At 36.1% G+C, this 20,412-nt stretch overlaps 1 protein-coding gene across 3 annotated transcripts in view; it reads right to left on the bottom strand.

Annotated features, from left to right (window-relative positions):
• P4HA1 (prolyl 4-hydroxylase subunit alpha 1) overlaps positions 1–20,412 on the bottom strand; it is a 102,348-nt gene that overhangs the window by 73,359 nt on the left and 8,577 nt on the right. For all 3 annotated transcript variants that reach the window (XM_040624231.1, XM_040624230.1, XM_040624232.1), the window contains exons 2-5: positions 14,619–14,726; positions 12,983–13,079; positions 11,878–12,029; positions 9,413–9,549 (exon numbers count right to left, since the gene is read on the bottom strand). In XM_040624231.1, the coding sequence (XP_040480165.1) occupies positions 9,413–9,549; positions 11,878–12,029; positions 12,983–13,079; positions 14,619–14,694 (462 nt within the window). In that variant the 5' untranslated portion in view covers positions 14,695–14,726. The remainder of the gene's footprint in view (positions 1–9,412; positions 9,550–11,877; positions 12,030–12,982; positions 13,080–14,618; positions 14,727–20,412) is intronic.

The following is a 20,412-nucleotide window of genomic DNA, read 5'->3' as shown; positions in this document are numbered from 1 at the left end:
CAAATTATTGACTGGGTCCCAGGCCGTGCCCCTTGTTTTATAGGGATCTTAGGGATGTGGGCTTCTTCTTTAAAGATTTTATTTATTTATTTATGTGGCAGCCAACCAGCGAGAGAGGGAACAGAAGCAGGGGAGTGGGAGAGGAAAAAGCAGGCTCCCAGCGGAGGAGCCCGATGAAGGACTCCTTTCCCGAATGCCAGGATCACGCCCTAAGCCGAAGACAGGCGCTCAATGACTGCGCCACCCAGGCGCCCGGGTTGTGGGCTTCTTGATTTTTCAGCCTGCCTTCTGCGTTCTGGGGGAGGGGCCTGCCGCGCCGATACTCAGGCAACCCTGTTTGGATAGAGTCTCCGTGTCCCCTGCGAGGGGGAATAGGGATGGGCACTCTCTGAGCTGGTATTTCCAGGCTTTTGTTCTCTGGTGGCTTTCCCTGGCGGTCTGTTGTGCCTCTTCTGAGAGTCAGAGCAGCAGCAGCCGAATTTCAGCCTCTGTCACAGAACAGAGGGATTGCGGCCCGTTCTCTGCTAATGTTCTGGCCACTTTAACTCTGCTTCTGTTGGTGCTGCTCAACCCTGCCACGTCCCGGGATGTGCGCCCCACACCCGGCGTCCCCTCACTTCCAGGGCCAGCGCGTCTCTGTCTTTTGTGTTTCTAACGCCGCCAGCCGCCAGCCGCCCCGCGTGCGCTCCGGAAGCTCCCGGTCTCAGTCTGGATCCGGTGAGCGCACCGGGATTCCGGTGTTCCGCGAGAAGCCTGGTGGCGCACACCCGGCTCACGGTCTCAGTCTGCTGTTTTGCAGGTGCTGACCGCGAGCCCGCCCGCTCTCCCGTGCAAGTGGCTACCGCTTCCCGGCGCCCAAACGCAGCAGCTCCCTCCCCCTTCCGTTTATCTTCCTATATCTGTGCGCGGTTTCATGGCTCCCCGCTTCGTACCTCAATACTCAGCGCTGGAGATATTCATTTGTAGAGATCTAGATGCATCTTCCTGCGTCTCAGGCTGGTTCCGTGTTTGTTTAGGCTGGTCTGGTACCTATCCAGCTCGACTCGGAGGACCGGCTGAAAACGGCGTCTCCTACTCCTCCACCATCTTAACTCCAAATCCTCGACAGTAGAGGATTTTTATCTCATGTTTTGGTAGTTAAAGTATCTCTGCTTATTTTATCTATTAACCTATTCACAATTATTAGAGGCAGAATGCCTGGGAATTACATTCTCAAAAGAAGAAAATGAAAAAGAAGTAATGCAACAGTTGAAAGGGAAGGAGTTTCCAAAACAGAGAACATAAGAAGAGATAAATGGACAAGACGACGAAGAAAATGAAATAAAGGAAGTGATGTTGTCAGAAAAACACTGCAGAAAGCTTTCATATTTGATGAGGAAAAAAAGAATAAGTTGTAAATTACTTAGTTAAAAGAGTCCTGTGAAGTTATTATCACAATATAAACTATAATACTATATGACAGTAGTGGAAAATTTTACCTAAAAACACAATTTTGTGGCTCTTTCATAACCTGGGACATTTACTTTAAAAATTCTTACACTTCACAGGGCGCTTGGGTGGCTTAGTCAGTTAAGCATTCAACTCTTGATTACAGCTCAGGTCACCATCTTAGGTCATGAGATCGAGCCCTACATGGGGCTCTGTGCTAGGCATGGAGCCTGTTTGGGATTCTCTCTCTCTCCCTCTCACTCTACCCCTCCCCAATCCCCCACCGCTCAAGTGNNNNTTCCCTCTCTCTAAAAAAAAAAATTCTTACACTTCACAGGAACACTTGTAGTGGATAAAAACTTGATTTATAAGGAGAACTATGTTTAAAATGCACACACTTGGCAAGCTGCTATCTTGCATCTGAGGCATCAGTACACTCAAAGCTACGTGAACTCCAGAGATGTGTAAAGAACCTATTGCTTAGTGGAGTAACCTCATCAGCTTACCAAGACAGTGATAAAAGTCATCAAGAGCATGAACACTCAACTTCCAGCTAAAGTAAACAGAATTTTATACATTAGACATTTTCCATACCAAAAAAAAAAAAAAATCATAGCTTTGGGGGAAAAAAATCATGGTATCTTTGGACAATATGGGTCTATTCAACAAATCAGGGTTAGAAACAACCTGAAACCAAAGGAACAGTCTATAAACTAGAAAGACACCAGTGATGCCAAAATACATATAAATTATCAGATTTTATATGAAAATATCAACAAAGAGGGCACATTCGGTTAAGCAAACAACTCTTGGTTTTGGCACAATTCGTGACCTCAGGGTTGTGAGATCAAGCCCCACATGAGTGGAGTCTGCTTGAGATTCTCTCTCCCTCCCCCGCCCCTCCTGCTCGTGCTCGCTCTCTCAAATAAATAAATCTATAAAATAAAGTAAAATAAAATATCAACAAAGCATTTCAAAAGATAGGCCCAAAGGAGGAGGAAGAAGCAGGCAAAACTAATCAAGGAGTTACATGGCATCAACATACATCCACTGAAATAAGCATTTCTCTGTTTTTTGTTTTGAGACAATTAAAAAAAACAAAAAACAAATATCCTTCCCCCCCAACTCTCACCCCCATTGTTTCTCACGTAAATTGCTATAGTTTTAAGTCTTACAAAACCAAGGGTTAGCAAGTATATGAAGAAATGGGAAATCTTGGGGTGCCTGGGTGGCTCAGTCAGTTAAGTGTCTGCCTTCGGCTCAGGTCATGAGCTCAGGGTCCTGGGACTGAGCTCCATTTAGGGTTTCCTGCTCACCAGGGAGCCTGCTTCTCCCTCTCCCTCTGCCTGCCAGTCCCCCTGCTTGTACTCTCTCTCGCTGTATAAAAGCTTTAAAAAAAAAAAAAGGGGAACTCTCATACATTGCTAGTAACAGTATAAATCGGTGCTTCTGCTCCAGAGAACAATCTGGCCACATCTGGTAAAGCTGAAGAAACATATACCCTGACTTCTTATACCCTAAGGAAACATTTGCATGTGAGTACATAAGCAAAAGAATACATAAACAAGGATGTTTACTGAAACCTTGTTTGAAATAGCAAAAAATTGGAGATAACGAAAATGTCCATCCATGCATAAAGGAATGAATAAATCAATTCTGTCATATAATACCATAAAGCAGTTAGATGAATTTACTCAAAAAACTGAGTAGAAAAGGTTACAGAAAGATACACAGAATACATTATTTAAAATTTTAAAACACAACAATATACGTAGTAAAGTATAAAAAGACAGAAATATCCAACCAAGTTCAGAATAGTCATTACCTTGAGAAAGGAAGGAAAGGTGCACAAGGGGCCTTCAAACACATCTGGGAGCTTTTATTGTAACAGAGAAAGGTTTAGAGAACAAGAAAAGGCTAAAATCTGTTTATTATTTCACTCTAATAATAGTGTTACTTTGACCGCTTATAGGACATATTATGCTCAGAAAATTTCAGGGATTCTACTTATAAAGAATTTGCATGAAAAGAAAATTCAGTAAGAACTGAATCCAAAACAGTGACTTGAAGAGGAAGAAAAGTCAATAAAGAGAGAAAAAGTACCTAAGAAAGGATAAATACTGTCCCAGTGAAAAGTAATTACACAAGGATGCCTGGGTGGCTCAGTCAGTTAAGTGTCTACCTTCAGCTTAGGTCATGGTCCCAGGGTCCTGGGATTAAGTCCCGCATGGGGCTCCTTGCTCAGCAGGGAGCTTCTCCCTCTGCCTACTGTCCCCCGGCTTGTGCTGTCTCTCTCATCCTCTGACAAATAAGTGAATAAAATCTTTAAAAATAATAATAATAACAATAATTACACATATTCTCAGGGTGTCTTATTTTCAGCCATTCTCTATGAAAGTCTTACCAAGTGATTTCTAGATTAAAGGCAAAGTGTTTGGGGGAACCCAATGAATTTCCTAAGACTAAACACAGCAAAATCAGACTTAAATAATATTTAATGCCATTTTGATGGAAAGATAATAAAATTTTAAACAAAAAGAAATAGAGTAAAACAAATGAAATTTATTATCCCCACATACACCAAACCTGCTTCTTTTGTGTTCTTTATTTTGTTGGATGGAACCCATATAGTTGTTCAAGCCAAAAACCCTTATCAAGTCCACCATCAAATTCTACCATTACACCTCCTAAGTAGCTTGATAACCTATCCATTTCTCTCTGTAGCTACCAGCTACCACCATCATCTCTTAAATTTTTACAACAGTCTCCTCCCTGAATGCTTTGTCCCTACCCCAAGGTCTCAATCCAATCTCCATACAGTCCATGATACTCCTAAAATGAAAATCATGTAACTTCCCTATTTAAAGCTTTTCAATGGTTCCTTACTGCACTGAGAGGATTTCAAACTCCTCCACATGTCTTACAAAGCCCTTCAAGAGATGGCTTGTGCTTAACCTATCCAGCCTCATCTCTCACTACTCTCACAAAACCAAACCCCCAGCCCCACCCCTCATACACTCATCTCTTGAACAAACTACTTGTTATCTGATATAATACACTCTCTCCTCTCTAGCCTTTATACACATTCTCTCTGGAATACTTTTCTCATGCCCACTTTTTTCTCCAATTTCCTCCATTTTCCTGGTGAATTCCTTACTTATTACATCCCCAATTTTTTTAATGTTGTATCTTCCAGGAAGTCTTCCTTTATGTCTCTTATCAAGTATAGAATTAGGTTTTCTTCTATATGCTCCCACGGTATCCTAAATTATCCTCATCATGGCATTCATCATACTATACCATAAGAATATAAGTACTCTAAGGGCAAGAGCTATATTGGACTTATTCATTATTGCATCCCTAGAACCTAACAGAATGGTTGGTACACATTATATAGTCAATAGCTATTAAATGAATTGATGTTTTATACCAGAAGACAATTTTTAAAGATAAGGCTCTGACCTTATCAGAACTGTTGTAATGTATAATATTAGTAGAAACAGAAAATAATGGAATTATGTACCAGCTTAATGGAAATTTTATTTAATATTTTTGTACCATGGTTAGCATTCCCACTTGATATTTACCCCAAATAAAGAGAGATGAGCAAGAAAACATCTTAAGAAGTAACTCATCCCACTGTATATTCTTACTGAGGAAATCAATTTCAGTATGAAGACAGAGGTAACATGTTTTATTTTTCCAGCTAATAATGACAAGGAGATAGTAATGATAGTAAGCCATATACTCATGGAAAAAGTGAGAGATAGCAGAAGCAAAATATTGTGTGAAGTCAGGTATCAGTAACACAAGTAAAATTAGCAAACTCTTAAATTTGTGGAAATGAAACAACACACCAATGTGACAACAACCAATGGAACAAAAAAGAAATCAGAGAAAATTAGAAAATTAGAAAATACTTAAAAACAAATGAAAACAAACACACAAAATACCAAAACTTACAGGACACAGAGAAAGCAGTGGAAAATGATGTAATGTAATTGCTTACATTAAAAATCTAGAAAGATCTCAAATCAAGAACCTAACTTTACAACTTAAGAAACTAGAAAAACAAAAACTAAATCCAAAGCTTGAAGAAGAAATAAAATAATAGAGGTAAATTAAGTAGAATGTAAAAAAGAGAAAATTAATGAAACCAAACATTGGTCCTTAGAAAAGATCAACAAAATTGATAATCTTTTAGCTGCACAGACTAAGAAAAAAAGAAAAGATTCAAATTACTAAAATAAAAAATGAAAGAAGGGATATTACTACTGATTCTACAGAAATACAAAGGATTACAAGAGAGTAGTATGAAAAATGTACACCAACAAATTGGATAACCTAGATGAAATGGACAAATTCCTAGGAACAAAAAGCCTACCAAGACTAAGAAAGAAACAGAAAATCAGAATAGATCTATAACTAACTAGCAACGGGACTAATTCGGTAATAAGCCTCCTGGCAAAGAAAAGCCCTGGACCTAATGGCTTCACTGGAGGATTCTACTAAACATTTAAAGAGGAACTAACACCAATCCTTCTCAAACTTTTCCAGAAAAACTGAAGAGGAGGGAATGCTTCCTATTTCATTCTACGAGGCCAGCATTACCCTTACAGCAAAACCAAAGACTCTACAAGAAAACCACAGACCAATATCCCTTGCAAATATCGATGAAAAATCCTCAAGTATTGGAAAACAGAATTCAGCAGCATAACCAAGTGGAATTTATTCCTGGAAAGCAAGGATGTCTCAACATACAAAAATTGATCAATGTAATACACCACACTAAAAGAATAAAGGGAAAAAACACATGATCATCTCAACTGATGTAGAAAAAGTATTTGACAAAATTCAACACTTTTCACAAGAACACTCAACAAATTCGTAGTAAAAAGAAACTAGCTAACCATAAAAAAAGATATACTTGAAAAATCTACAGCAAATATATGCAATGGTGAAAGACTTTAAGATCAAGAACAAAAACAAAGATGCCCACTTTCACTACTTCTATTCAACTTAGTATGGGAGCTCTAGCCAGAGCAATTAGGCAAGAAAAAGTGATAAAAGGCAGCCAAATTGGAAAAGAAGTAAAATGATCTCTTTTTGCAGATTATATTATTATCGTCTATGCAGAAAACCCTAAAGACTACACACACATACACATACACACACACACAGAAAACTGTTATAGCTAAAAAATAAATTCAGCAAATTAGCAAAGGACAGTCAACACACAAAACTCAGCTGCATTTCTACATACTAACAATGAATAATCTGAAAACTACTAAAACAATTTTTTTTGAAGATTTTATTTATTTATTTGAGAGAGAGAGAGCTAGTGAGCAGGAAGGGAGGGACAGAAGGAGAAGCTGACACCCCACTGATCAGGGAGCCCGATGAGGGGCTTGATCCCAGGACCATGGGATCATGACCTGAGCTGAAGGCAGACATTTTAACTGATTGAGCCACCCAGGTGTCCCCGCTAAAACAATTCTAAGAATAAAATACTTTGGAATTAACTTAACCAAGGAGGTGAAAGACTTACACAATGACAAGCACAAAACATTGTTGAAATAAAAGAAGACATAAATAAATGGAAACACATCCCATGTTCATGGATTGGAAAACTTAATACTATTAAAATGGCAGTACTACCCAAACTGATCTACAGATTCATACAATCCCTATCAAAATCCCAATGACATTTTTTGCAGAAATAGAAAAACCCATCCTAAAATTCATATGTAATCTCAAGGGACAGTCAAAACAATCTTGAAAAAGAACAAAACCAAAGAACTCAAACTTCTAGATTTCAAAACTTACTACAAAGCTGTAAGTCATCAGGGGATCCTGGGTGGCTCAGCTGATTAAGTGTATGCCTTCCTCTGCCTTTGGGTCAGGTCATGCTCTCAGGGTCCTAGTATCAAGCCGGCTTCCTGCTCACCAGGGAGTCTGACTCTCCCTCTCCCCTCCCCCCTGCTCATGCTCTAATAAATAAATAAAACCTTAAAAAAAAAAAAAAAAAGCTACAGTCATCAGAACAGTGTTGTATTAATATGGCATAAAGATCAATGGACTAGAATGGAGGGCCCAGAAATAAACCCTCACATATATGCTCACATACTTTTTGACAAGGGTGCCAAGACAAATCAATGGGAAGAGGACAGTCTTTTCAACAAATAGTGCTGGAAAAACTGGATATCCACGTGCAAAAAAAAAAAAGAAAAAAAATGAAGTTGGACCCTTATCCTAACACCATACGTAAAAAATATCTCAAAATGGATAAAGGACCTAAATATAAGACCTAAAACAATAAAACTCTTAGGAAGAAAACATAGGAGAAAAGCTTCATGATATTGGATGAGGCATCAATTTCTTGTATATGACCCCTAAAGGCACAGGCAACAAAAGAAAAAATAAATTGGACCTCCTAAAAAATTTAAAATTTCGTGTATCAAAAGACATTATCAACAGAGTAAAAAGGCAACCCACAGAATGGGAGAAAATATTTACAAATCATGTATCTCATAAGGGATTAATATCCAGCATATGCAGACAACTCCTAAAACAACAACAAAAACTAATTAAAGAGTAGGAAAAGACTTCAATAAACATTTCTCCAAGAAAGAAATACAGATGGCTACTAAGCACATGAAAAGATGCTCAACATCACTGATGATTAGGGAAATGCAAAACTACAATGAGATACCACCTCACACCCATATGGACGGCTACTATAAAAAAAAAGACACAATAAGTGTTAGAGAGGAGGTGGAGAAATTGGAACCCTTGTGCACTGTTGGTGGAAATGTAAAATGGTGTATCTACTATGGAAAATAGTATGGCAGTTCCTCAAAAAACTAAAAATAGAATTACCATATGATCCAGCAATTACACTTCTGTGTATACACCCAAAGAATAGGAGGCAGGGTCTTGAAGAGATATCTGCACACCCATGTTCACAGCAGCACTATTCGCACTAGCTAACACATGGAAGCAACCCAAGTGCCCTGCTGATGGATGAAAGGATAAGCAAAATGTGGTATGTATGTATGTATGTATGTATGTATGTATATATATGACGTATTACTTATTCAGCCTTAAAAAGTAAGGAAATTCTGACATTTCCTACAATGTGGATGACCCTTGAAAGCATTATGCTAAGTGAAATAAGTCCATCACAAAAAGACACATACTGTATGATTCCACTTATATGAGGCACTTAGAATAGTCAAAATCATAGAAACAAAGCAAAATGATGGGGCTGGGGAAAGTAGGGGATGGGGAGTTACTGTTTAATGGGTACAGTTTTAGTTTTACAAGATGAAAAGAGCTATGGGGATGGCTGCTAGTGATGGGTGCACAACACTGTGAATATACTTGGTGCCGCTAAACCACACATTTAAAAGTGATAAAGATGGTAAATTTTGTTATATACTTTTTGTACAATAAAAGATCTTTAAAGCAAATTATCATGAAACCAGCTGTAACCTAAATAACAGGTTTTGCTAAAAATAGGTCATTAAAGCAGGATGTTCCATATTATAGAACTTTAAAAATCTGTGTACACCCAATATGTCTTGGTTTTTAAATTATTGAACATAATATAAATTTTGATTATCAATTCCTTTACAACTTTACATAGAAACATTGGATGTTCTGAAGAAAAACATGAGGAAAACCGATTGTTTCTTTTTTCAGGCTAAAAATGCCTACTTAAAGTTAAATCCCTATAATATTAAGCTTTCACAGTAACAAGCTATAAACTTATCTCCCCTGCCAGCTAAGTATAACAAGCTATAAACTTATCCACAACTATTAAGTCCTAGGGAAAGAGAGGGCTGTTTTGTCCTCAAAGACTGTGAAATAAACTAATGTTAAAAGTCTTAAAATACAAAAGTTTTCTTTAGATTAACTGTTCTAATGGACTGAATAGAACAACCAGGTAATAAATGTTTTATAGACTAGAAGAATTCTTACCTGGGAGATTACCCTTTGAGATGGTGTCTGTATCCAAATTGTAGGTGTCCTGGAGACGCAACAGAGCTTTCGCTGCCCCAACCTGATCTTCATCATTAGGGAAGTACTGTCTCTGAATGGTTAGGTTAGAGATAAAGCCTTGAAATTTAAAAAAAAAAAAAAAAAAAAAAAAAAAAAAAAAAAAGAAAAAAAAAGACTCTAGAACCTCATAGACTTCCAATTTGCAATATACAGTGTTTATAAGGATTTTATTACAATTTTCTACCACACCATGGAAGTTCCACATGCTCAACAAGAAAAAAACTAAATACACTGAATAAGACTTGAAATACCTCTAACTTATTCAATCTTCCCAAATCCTAATGTCACTTAAGTAATCTGAAGCCACTGCATAAATCATATCATATTAGGTAAAGATCAACATGATAATTGAGTTTTCAGTTACACAAACTAGCCTCCACACAAAATGAATGGATTTATGGATTTAAAAATGACATCCACTGGCAACCAATTACACTTTCAGATAATAGATGGTAAATAAAATGCATGCGCTTAAAGAAAGTTCTATTTTCTTCTTCCATGTGTCACACACTATATAAATATGTAAATATATCAAGTTTGGTAGAATTCTTTGAGGGGGAAAGAGAGATATTAATTATATATTTAAGATCAAGTGAGCTCGTTTACTAAAATATATTTAGATCTGTTAAATTACTGAATATAGTGATCAGCCAAGATTTGTTCTATATAAAATCTAATCTTAATTTTAAAAGGCTTTATATAAAATACAGCAAAAACCAAACTAACAAACTAATTACTGATAATTATATAACCCCTAAGGAGAATGGATGCTAAATACTCAAGGAACCAAAAAAACAAAAAAAGTGATTTAAAATTTTAATATGTGTCATCATATGCAACTAAAAGTTAGGTATGAAACTTCCCTCCCCTCTCATTTACCTATAATCAACTGTGTATTTTGATCAGCAAAAGGCCAGGCATTTTTATGTTAATGAAAATGTACAAATGAACAACTAGCTAGGAGAGGCCTACAGTTCATATCAAGTACATTTTTTAGTTTTAAGACCAACTCCTGGTCACAATGTCCACATGGAATTTTACAAGTTTTACAGATTTTTTATAACCCAAAATAAAATCCAAGAAGTTGCTTAAATCTTTTCCAATAAAAAAGAGGAAAAATATATGTATCATAGCACTATGGGACAACTACCACAGATTTGAGCATCGAAGTCTCAAGGTTTGGGACACCTGGGTGGCTCAGTTGGTTGAGCAGCTGCACTGGGCTCAAGTCATGATCCCAGTCCCGCCCTGGGCTCCTTGCTCAGCAGGGAGCCTGCTTCTCCCTCTGCCTGCTGTCTGCCGCTCCCCCTGCTTGTGCTCTCTCTCTGACAAATAAGTAAGATCTTAAAAAAAAAAAAAAAAGGTCTCAAGGTTTACCTTATAAAAGAACTTAGGTCATAAAGGTCATTACTTGAGAATTTTTTTTTAATTAAGTAAATACATAAACGTGTATGTGTGTGTGTACACATATATACAGGACTTTAAAAATATTCTCATGGTGCTATATAAAAGAGCAAATAATCACCGGTATTTCCCTCTCACCATGAAGTTTTCACAAGTGCTTGCCTTAATTTTTTTTCCTCAAGACTTCCTGTCCTATGCATAATAGTTTACTGCTCAGAAACACTCGCAAGCACCCTTGGAGTATTTTCATTTACATAGTTAACTCGGTTCTCTGCCTCTTTCTTGCTTTTCTTCATTCCACCTGCAGTCACTGAACAAATAGTATGTCTAAGCATATTCCCTCTAGTTCTTAAATTCCAGACTTAGTTTTCTGTGTCTGTTACTAAAATATCTAAAACACCTCAATACTCCAAATGCAATTTTGTTTTAATTAGAAAGACCTTCATTGTTACTGTTTCCAGTCTTAGTTTTGAAATTTATTGCCTACGTAAAAGAAGTCTAAGATTCAAAGTACTATGTAGAACACATCTAACACTTTTCCTTATAGTACCACTTCCAATACATTAACAATTGATGAGAAGATAGAGATATACGCATAAATTTTTGAAGTCTGAAGGTAATCCTAAAATGGGAAAGGATTACTCTCAGAAATGAAGCTATATGCCAGATAACTGATTTTCACTTTTGTAAATTTCAAAGCAAAAGGCACCAGTGCTAGTCATCAACAACAGAAATTACTTTTTTTTTTTAAACACTAAAGTTATTTTTATTTGTTTCCAGTTTTTATTCCCTTTTTTTAAAATCAAGGAATTCGGGATCTAGACTAACTCCAGTCAAACCAAACACACCCCTGCAACAATTCAGTTACAACACTGAACACTTCAAGTTCTGGGAAATGAATTTATTAGTATTGGCATTTCCACACCTAACAGCAATATTGTCTTACTTTTTTTGGCACTTTAGTCTTACCATGTGACTTACCATCTGACATATCCTTAAGGACCAGATTCTCCAACTCACTCCATTCAGTGTTCAGACGTTTCATTAATTTGAATGCATTTACTGGATGCCCAACAAATCCTTCCGGATCTTTTGTCGCTGTGCTGGTTAGTCTATCTAACTTCTCTGCCCATCTATAAATGTAAGACACATAAATGGAGAACACATATACTTAATCAGGAAGAACACAATTTAATAAAGCACTCGGAAAAAGAGAAAAGACTAAATTAGAGGTTTTTGAGTGAAAACTATATTCAAAAACTCTTTTTAAAGTAAAATTATAGGTTTTTTTAAAAAAGCAAGACTGTTATGGGTAAAATCTATCTTGGTAAAATCAAAATGTAACAAATCCTTTTCTTTTAGTTTTGTTCCTCTCAAATGGTTACAGTAAATGGAACCTATCTTAGAAAAGGTGTGTTGGATCCCTCTAGTAAGGATCTAAAAATTCATCTCCCCACAGGTCCTTAAAGTCAAATAATTGATTATTATAAAGTACAAATTAGCCCAATGGAAATTCAGTTACATGTTCATTTAAATTAAACTTATACCAAAATTTTACATTCAAATACCCAAAAACCATATTTTAAAACAAACAAAAAAACCCTGAATACTCAGCTACTCACTAAACAAAAGGCATGAATTCTCACATCAGGATTAACTCTGAACCTGAGTCAGTTAAAAATAAATTAGCAGGTAAGGAAAAACTGTATCAATTAATTATTAATAATTAACAATACTTATTGTAATCTCTAGAATGGAACCATAGGAGTGAAGGATACATAGAATTGGAAAACTGCTCTAGAAGATGACTTGATTAGGGAGATTAGAGGAAGACAGAAGATATTAGCAACCATTTTTAAAAATTGTCAGTCAACACCCATACCCATTTATAGCCTTATCTCAATCCATGTTCCTCGACCTAAACTCTTGGCCCAGGCCTAACCCTTGTTTTCTGTGCTCCTATTTTAGCCATTTCAGTGGGCTTTTAAGACAGGTGGCTTCCATTTCCACTCAAAGAATGTTTTAGCTCTAGAATAAAAATATCCAGGTGGAGTCAGAATCATAATAAGTAGCACACTTCGCTTACTTTTTTATTTGTTCTAATTTGTCCTCTTCTGCCTTAATATAGTCTTTCAGAGAAGTCACCAGATCTTTCTCAGTATGGATCAAATCAGTCATCTGACCTAGAAGGAGGAGAAGGGAAGGTTATCAACTATCTACACTGGGCAACAAAAGCATTTTAGAATAATTTTAAAATGATCAAGAATTCTTGGAGAAGATTTAACTGGTATCAAACACAGATACGTTGGAGAAAACAACTTTTTTCTTTTTTTTTCTTTTTTACTAGATAAACAAAGACACTTGTGAAGTTCCAATTCTAATTTTCAAGCTACTTCATTTTGCAAATTGGACCATATTGGCAAATTCATCTAAAAATTTATTTTTAAATTACAAAACACTACTTTTTCTTCTTTCCTACCTCTACCTCTGTTGACACCTTTTTTTGTTCTTGAGACTAATTAGAATTAATTTTTTATTCAATAAACTAAAACCACACTAACAAAAGGTATACTTCACAAATTAAATTTAAACCATCCATGTTTAGTTATTTATAATGGGATAAGAAGACTCATTTTATATTCCAAAATTAGATGTCATAAATATAATACTTGTGTTTTAGTTAGCACTATGATCACACAAGGGTAAAACTGGTTAACAGCATCAAGGAAAACATTTTATTTAAGGCAGATGAAGTGTGCAAATAGGAAAATATATAAAGATACACATCAAACACGAAAAATATTTCTGGGGGAAAGAGGACATATAGAAGTCTTACATTCTATGTATTTTTGTTTGTTTCTTCTTTAATCATATGCTATTTTAGTAATACTTTCAAAGATTTTCTTAAATTATGATGTTGAAAAAAGATAACTTGTGTTCATAGCAGATTCTTAAATGGAAAAAGCAGGTCATGAAATAATGTGCAATGTATTATTTATACCTGTGCATTAAAAAAAGATTGTATTGGGGTACCTGGGTGGCTCAGTTGGTTAAGCGACTGCCTTCGGCTCAGGTCATGATACTGGAGTCCCAGGATTGAGTCCTGCATCAGGCTCCCTGCTCAGCAGGGAGTCTGCTTCTCTCTCTGACCCTCCCCCCTCTCATGCTCTCTCTCTCTCTCTCAAATAAATAAAATCTTAAAAAAAAAAAAAACTTAAAAAAAAGACTATTAAATTATTTGCTGAGTGGACTCATTAACAAAGAATTTTCTTGGTATGCTTTTCTAAATTTTCTTAAGTTCTAACCTGAAAATGTACTGCTTTTGTAATCAGAAAAAAAAAATCTTTAAATTTAAAAAACAGACTTGTAGAGGGGAAGGAACTAAATCAATGCTTCAGTCTCTGGCAATACACTGTATTTGTTTTTACTGATTTAAAAACACTAAAAAAAATGGGCACCTGGGTGGGTCAGTCAGTTAAGCATCTGCCTTCAGCTCGGGTCATCATTCCAGGATCGTGGGATGGAGCCGCATCGGGCTCCCTGCTGAGCAGGGAGCCTGCTTCTCCCTCTACCTTGCTTATCTCCCTCTCCCTTGCTGCTCCCCTTGCTTATTCTCTCTCTCTGTGTCAAATAAATAAATAAAATCTTTTAAAAAACCCACACTAAAAAATGGAAAATTTTAAATGCAACATCAATACAAACCAAAAAATAGTAAGACTTACCAATTGAAGTAAAAAAGCCTGGATGGGCCAAAGACTGGGGAAGTAGAATCCCTACAATTAAAATACACCAGATCATCTTGGAACACTTAATTTTTCAGGTTCACACACCTACAAGAGAAATATGGCCATTAAAACAACAAAACGTAGGGTAGTAAAAGTTCCTAACCGATTTTTCCTGCGAACAAAATGTAAGTCAGACACTAAGGTTGCCCATAGACTGTTGTTAACTCTTGTAAGTTGATTTAATAACTTAATCAATAAGAGCTACTATCTTGTTTTTCATATATCTAGAGTACTAACTTTACATTCCATGTTAAAGAAAAATATAAAGGTTTGTTATCTCCTGAGAATTTATGCTTAAAAATTCAACCCAAGTTTGTTTTCTCCTTAGCTACTACTACAATTAGAGTGATTAGATAGTAACTCTTTCATATAGTGAGAAAAATAAGTTTTCTGTTATCTATGTCTAAACTATGAATTTCCCATAAAAATACACTACTTCATTAAAGTAATTTAACTTAAACATTACCAAAATACATTCTGAAATCTTCAAATATGTTTTAAAGAGAAAAAAAAGTTTTCAGAGCCACTGATTTATCCTTTAAATTTCTAACTTGTTCCATGTTTTCCCTACATGCCTTTCAATTTTAAAATAAGTTCAATTAAAAGTTGTACATTTTCAGGGCGCCTGGGTGGCTCAGCTGGTTAAGCGTCTGACTCTTGATCTAAACTCAGGTCTTGATCTCAGGGTCATGAGTTCAAGCCCAGTGTTGGGCTCTATGCTGGACATGGAACCTACTTTAAAAAAAAAAAAAAAGTAGATTTTTGGGGTGATGAAAACGTTCTAAAATTGACTGTGGTGACTGATGGTTGAAGAACATTGTAAAAGTACTAAAAACCACTGAATCATGACCATTAAATGGGTGAATTGTATGGTACATGAATTATATCTCAATAAAGCTGTTATTTTTAAAAAGTTGTACAGAATCCAAAATGAATAAACAGCCTTGTCGATTTAAGCTAGTAATTTCTCTCAAAGGACCTAGTGTTGAGGTTTTCCTTTCTACTGTGTTCTATGTAAAAATTCTTAGCCTAGTACACAGCTATGGATTTTTTTTTTAAGTTGGCAGCAAAGCCCTTCTGTATTTTTTCTTTGTCCCTGGTAGCACTGACTTTTCTAGAACGAATTCTTCACAGCAGATGCAAATCAACTAACCATCAGAAAGATTTTACCCTTCTTTCCCAAATGTACTGACAGCACTTTTCTAGCTCCTTTACCATCACATACACGGACTTTTTAAGTCCTCCTTATTACCTTCCAGAAGAGAAAGTTACTATTATAGAACCTCTTGCCCCAGTAACAGGCTCCCATTGGTTACTCTCCTTGTCTCCCTATTCCTCTTTGAGCCGGCACTTCTGACTATTTCCAAGTGACTTCACTTAAACCAACAGGTTCAAGTCCACATTGGAAAGCTCCCTATTCCGCCAAAACAAACAAACAAAAACAAAAAACAAAACAAAACCAAAAAAAAAAAAAAAAAAAAACCCCTTTCCCCTTCTTGAGTCTCAGTAAAAAATAGATCACCACGGAAACTGACATTCTCTTTCCTCAAGTTTGCCACAAGCTCCCAGATACTTCCAGAACCACACAGTAGTGAAATACACTGCTCTCTTGGCTGCTTTACAGTAACTCTTTGGGAAGGCTTCTAGAATGCAGCAGATGCGGACACTTCCTCTCCTGGGCTCTTGCCAAAGCACAAGGCTTTTTCAAAATCCTGGGCTGTCTGAAAAGTCTAGAATCTTCTCACTGTTTACACAGATTTCTGTCATAATTTTCTTCATGAATAAATGTTATTTCCAGAAAATAAAATGCTTTTGCTATACTAACAAAAGGCTAATCAGAAATGCTGTTAAATGTTAAACTCTGATAAGAAAGTTTAGATTTGTCAGGTAAGAGGGTATTTTTTCATAGCTAAAATATATTTTGTAACTCAAGTTTTTTTGGTCATCTTTCATTGTCCTTAAATCCCTCAATGAATCAAGAACCATTAGCCTACAGAAATCACTAAAGTTTGAAAACTGCATTTTAACAATGATAGAACTTAGATAGAAATTCAAAGCATTAATCAAATGAAGAATAAATATACCTTTTTCATGCTGCAAAATAAATTCTAGATGGATTAACAAAAAGTTACTAGATCTCTAAAAGGAGAAAAGAATCTCTAAACTTTAAAAAAGATAAAACAAATAACCTATCAAAAGCCAGACGGAATTCAAATACACAAAATAATCTAGGCTTCTATGTGTTTTTTTAAAAACCCAGAAACAGGGCACCTGGGTGTCTCAGTCGGTTAAGTGCCTGACTCTTGATTTCGGTTCAGGTCATGGTCTCAGGGTCCTAAGATGGAGCCCCACGTCAGGCTCTGTGCTGAGCATGGAGCCTGCTTGAGATTCTCTCTCCCCTTCCCTGCTCACACACAGCACACATGCTCTATCAAAAACAACAAAACAAAACGAAAAGCCCCAAAAAAACGAAAACCAAAACCAAAACCCTATAAACTACAAATTAGGAAACTAAAGAAAATGGAACTCATTTAAGGAGCTCATACAAATCAGTAAGAAAAACACTAAGATATTAACAGAAAAGTAGATTAACAATGCAGAAAGTCACAAAAGAACTAAAAATAGTTTTAAAAGTTCACTCAGTTATCAAAGACCCATTTTTGTCCTTCAAATGAACAATTAAATTTAACAAATTTATAATTCAAAATATCTAATGATGGTACTATATATATGTCAAGGAACTTGAGTATATTCTTTAACTTGTGAATTTAAATGAAAACACAAAATTTAAACATGAACAAACTCACATTCATTGCTGGTGAGAATGCAAAGTGGTAAAGCCATCTTGGAAGACGGTTTGGCAGTTTCTTAAAAAATCATACTCTTACCATATAATCTGGCAACTGTTCTCCTTTGTATTTACTCAAAAAAGTTGAAAACTTATGTCTACACCAAAACCTGCACATGGATATTTCTAGATTTCTTCATAATGGACAAAACTTGGAAGAACCAAGACGTCCTTTAGTAGGTAAATGGATAAACGGGCACATCCAGACAATGGAATATTATTCAATGCTAAAAGGAAGTGAGCTATCAAGCCATGAAAAGACATGGAAGAATCTTAAATGAGTATTTCTAAGTAAAAAAAAGCCAATCTGAAAAGGCTATGTACTGTAGGATTCCAAAAAAAAAGACATTCTGGAACTATGAAGATGGTAAAAAGATCTATGGTTGGGAGATGGGAGGATGAAGAGATGGAGCACAGCAGATTTTTAGGGCAGTGGAAATATTCTGTATTATATCATAATGATAAATACATCATTTATTTTTGGACATACATTTGTCCAAATCCACAGAATATATAACACCAAGAGTGAATGGGTAATGTAAATAAACCATGTATGAACTTTGGGTAATTATAATGTGTCAATGTAGATTCAATCAAGTATAACAAATGTACCACTCTGGTGTGGGATGTTGAGGCTACCCATGTGTGGGGGTAGGGGTTTTTGGGAAATCTCTGTACTGTCCTCTCAATTTTGCTGTGAACCTAAAATTTCTTTTAAAAAATAAAGTCTTAAAATAAATTAACCTCGTACAACCCTGGTGGAATCTGTGTTGAATTAGATTAAGTTTCCACTACTCTGACAGAAAGTCATAAATAAATATGGATCAAAACAAAAAAAAAATTAATACCGTAATATGATCCTAACTATGCATGAAAATATACAGAGGAAATTCACCAAAATGTAGTTGTTCCTGGACAACAGAACATTAGGTAATTTTTTTCTATTTCTCTGTATTTTCCAGATGTCCTAGGGTATATTTACTTTTATAGTGACAAAAAATTAACTCTATACAAAATCATAAACATACAATAATAATAAAACATCAACATATTACTTATGTCACCCTAAGCTTTTAATGAAGTGGTTAACTACTCTCTAATACAAAAAAGTAGCTAACAAATACTATCCCCATTTGTGCCTGTTCTACGTTCTAACTATATAAGCCTCCAGATTTCTCTCTCTGCTACAAAGATAGGAAGTTTATATGAAAGCAACCCAAATACCCAGCCATGAACTACATTGTCAGAGTAGCACACTTTTCTATTATCCTTCCTCTTACAGACAGACATATGATGTGGGCTAAGCCAGTCACTGACATAACATTCGAGGGGTGGGTTTGTGAAGTGGTACAAAGCAGCTCCTTCTAGAGTTGCTCAGCTCATAGGATTTGAATTTGGAGCTGCCTGTGATGATCTTTTCCACTTGTCAAGGACACATAGGAGCCCAATCTATAAACAGAATAAAGTCATCGAGAGACAAACAATTCCAAGCTCTATAGCCCTGATTCTTTCCAATTATTGCTTTGAATCTGTGAGCTACCCCAATAATCTTCCAACCCAGTAAAGGGAGACTCTAAATTCCCTTTTTAAGGAATTTTAAACTACATCAAGTTGGATTTCTTTTTTTTTTTTAAGATTTTATTTATTTATTTGACAGAGATAGAGACAGCCAGCGAGAGAGGGAACACAAGCAGGGGGAGTGGGAGAGGAAGAAGCAGGCTCATAACGGAGGAGCCTGATGTGGGACTCGATCCTAGAACGCTGGGATCACGCCCTGAGCTGAAGGCAGACGCTTAATCGCTGTGCCACCCAGGCGCCCCTCAAGTTGGATTTCTAACATTTGCAATATAAAGATCAGACCCACACAGCATTACTCCAAACACAGTACTACACCAACCAAATGAAGATAGCCCTATATAGCAATGGTTCTCAAACATTAGCTATATCAGAATCACCTAAAGGTCTGAGGCATGTAGATAATTTACACAAGTTCTTAGATGATGGTGATGCTGCTGGCCTGGGGATCACACTTTGAAAACCACCAGATACAAACATCCCTTAAAATCACACAAAAGGTGCTTTCTACCTTTAAAAGAGTAAAATTTTACTTTATTTTTTGAAAAATATAATTGAATTTCTAATTATTCTAGTGAATAGTTCCTTTAATCTCTCTCTCTCTCTCTCTTTTTTTTTTTTTAAGTAGGCTCCATGCCCAACTCGGATCCCAACATGGGGCTCAAACTCACAACTGTGAGATCAAGACCTGAGCTGAGATCAAGAGTCAGATCCACAACCATCTGAGCTACTCAGGACCCCCTCCTCCAATCTCTTTTAATACCAGATACTTGTTAATAAGCAAGCATATCTTTATCAATCACAGGTTTTTAAAACAATGGTTTCCTTACTTCTGATGTCTCACTTCCATTCATTTCCATCTTCATTCAGTTAGCAGCTTGCAAAGCAAATCACTATAAGCATCTAAGAGTCAAGCATCCTAAAAGACAATGGAGTTTTATCAAAAACTATAAGATAGAGGGGCTCCTGGCTGGCTCAGGCGGTAAAACATGAGACTCTTGATCTCAGGGTTGTGAGTTTGAGCTCCACAATGGGTGTAGAGGTTACTTAAAAATAAATTTTTTAAAAAAAATTTTTAAATACTAATATACAAATGTCTCCTGTTCTAAATCCTTAAACAAGCTTGAAATAGAATGTAAATGGGTTAAGGAGGATGCAAGGAAGGTAAACCTCAGCTCCTTGAAAAGACTGGGAAAGAAAGAAAGAAAGAAAGAAAGAAAGAAAGAAAGAAAGAAAGAAAAGCCAAAGGGGAGTCAAAGATACAAAGAAAGAAAGAAAGAAAGAAAGAAAGAAAGAAAGAAAGAAAGA

Source organism: Ursus maritimus, unplaced genomic scaffold, assembly GCF_017311325.1.
Source record: "Ursus maritimus isolate PB19 unplaced genomic scaffold, ASM1731132v1 scaffold_7, whole genome shotgun sequence".
In the NCBI taxonomy this organism is placed as follows: domain Eukaryota; kingdom Metazoa; phylum Chordata; class Mammalia; order Carnivora; family Ursidae; genus Ursus; species Ursus maritimus.
This window is presented reverse-complemented; position numbering and strand designations above follow the sequence as displayed.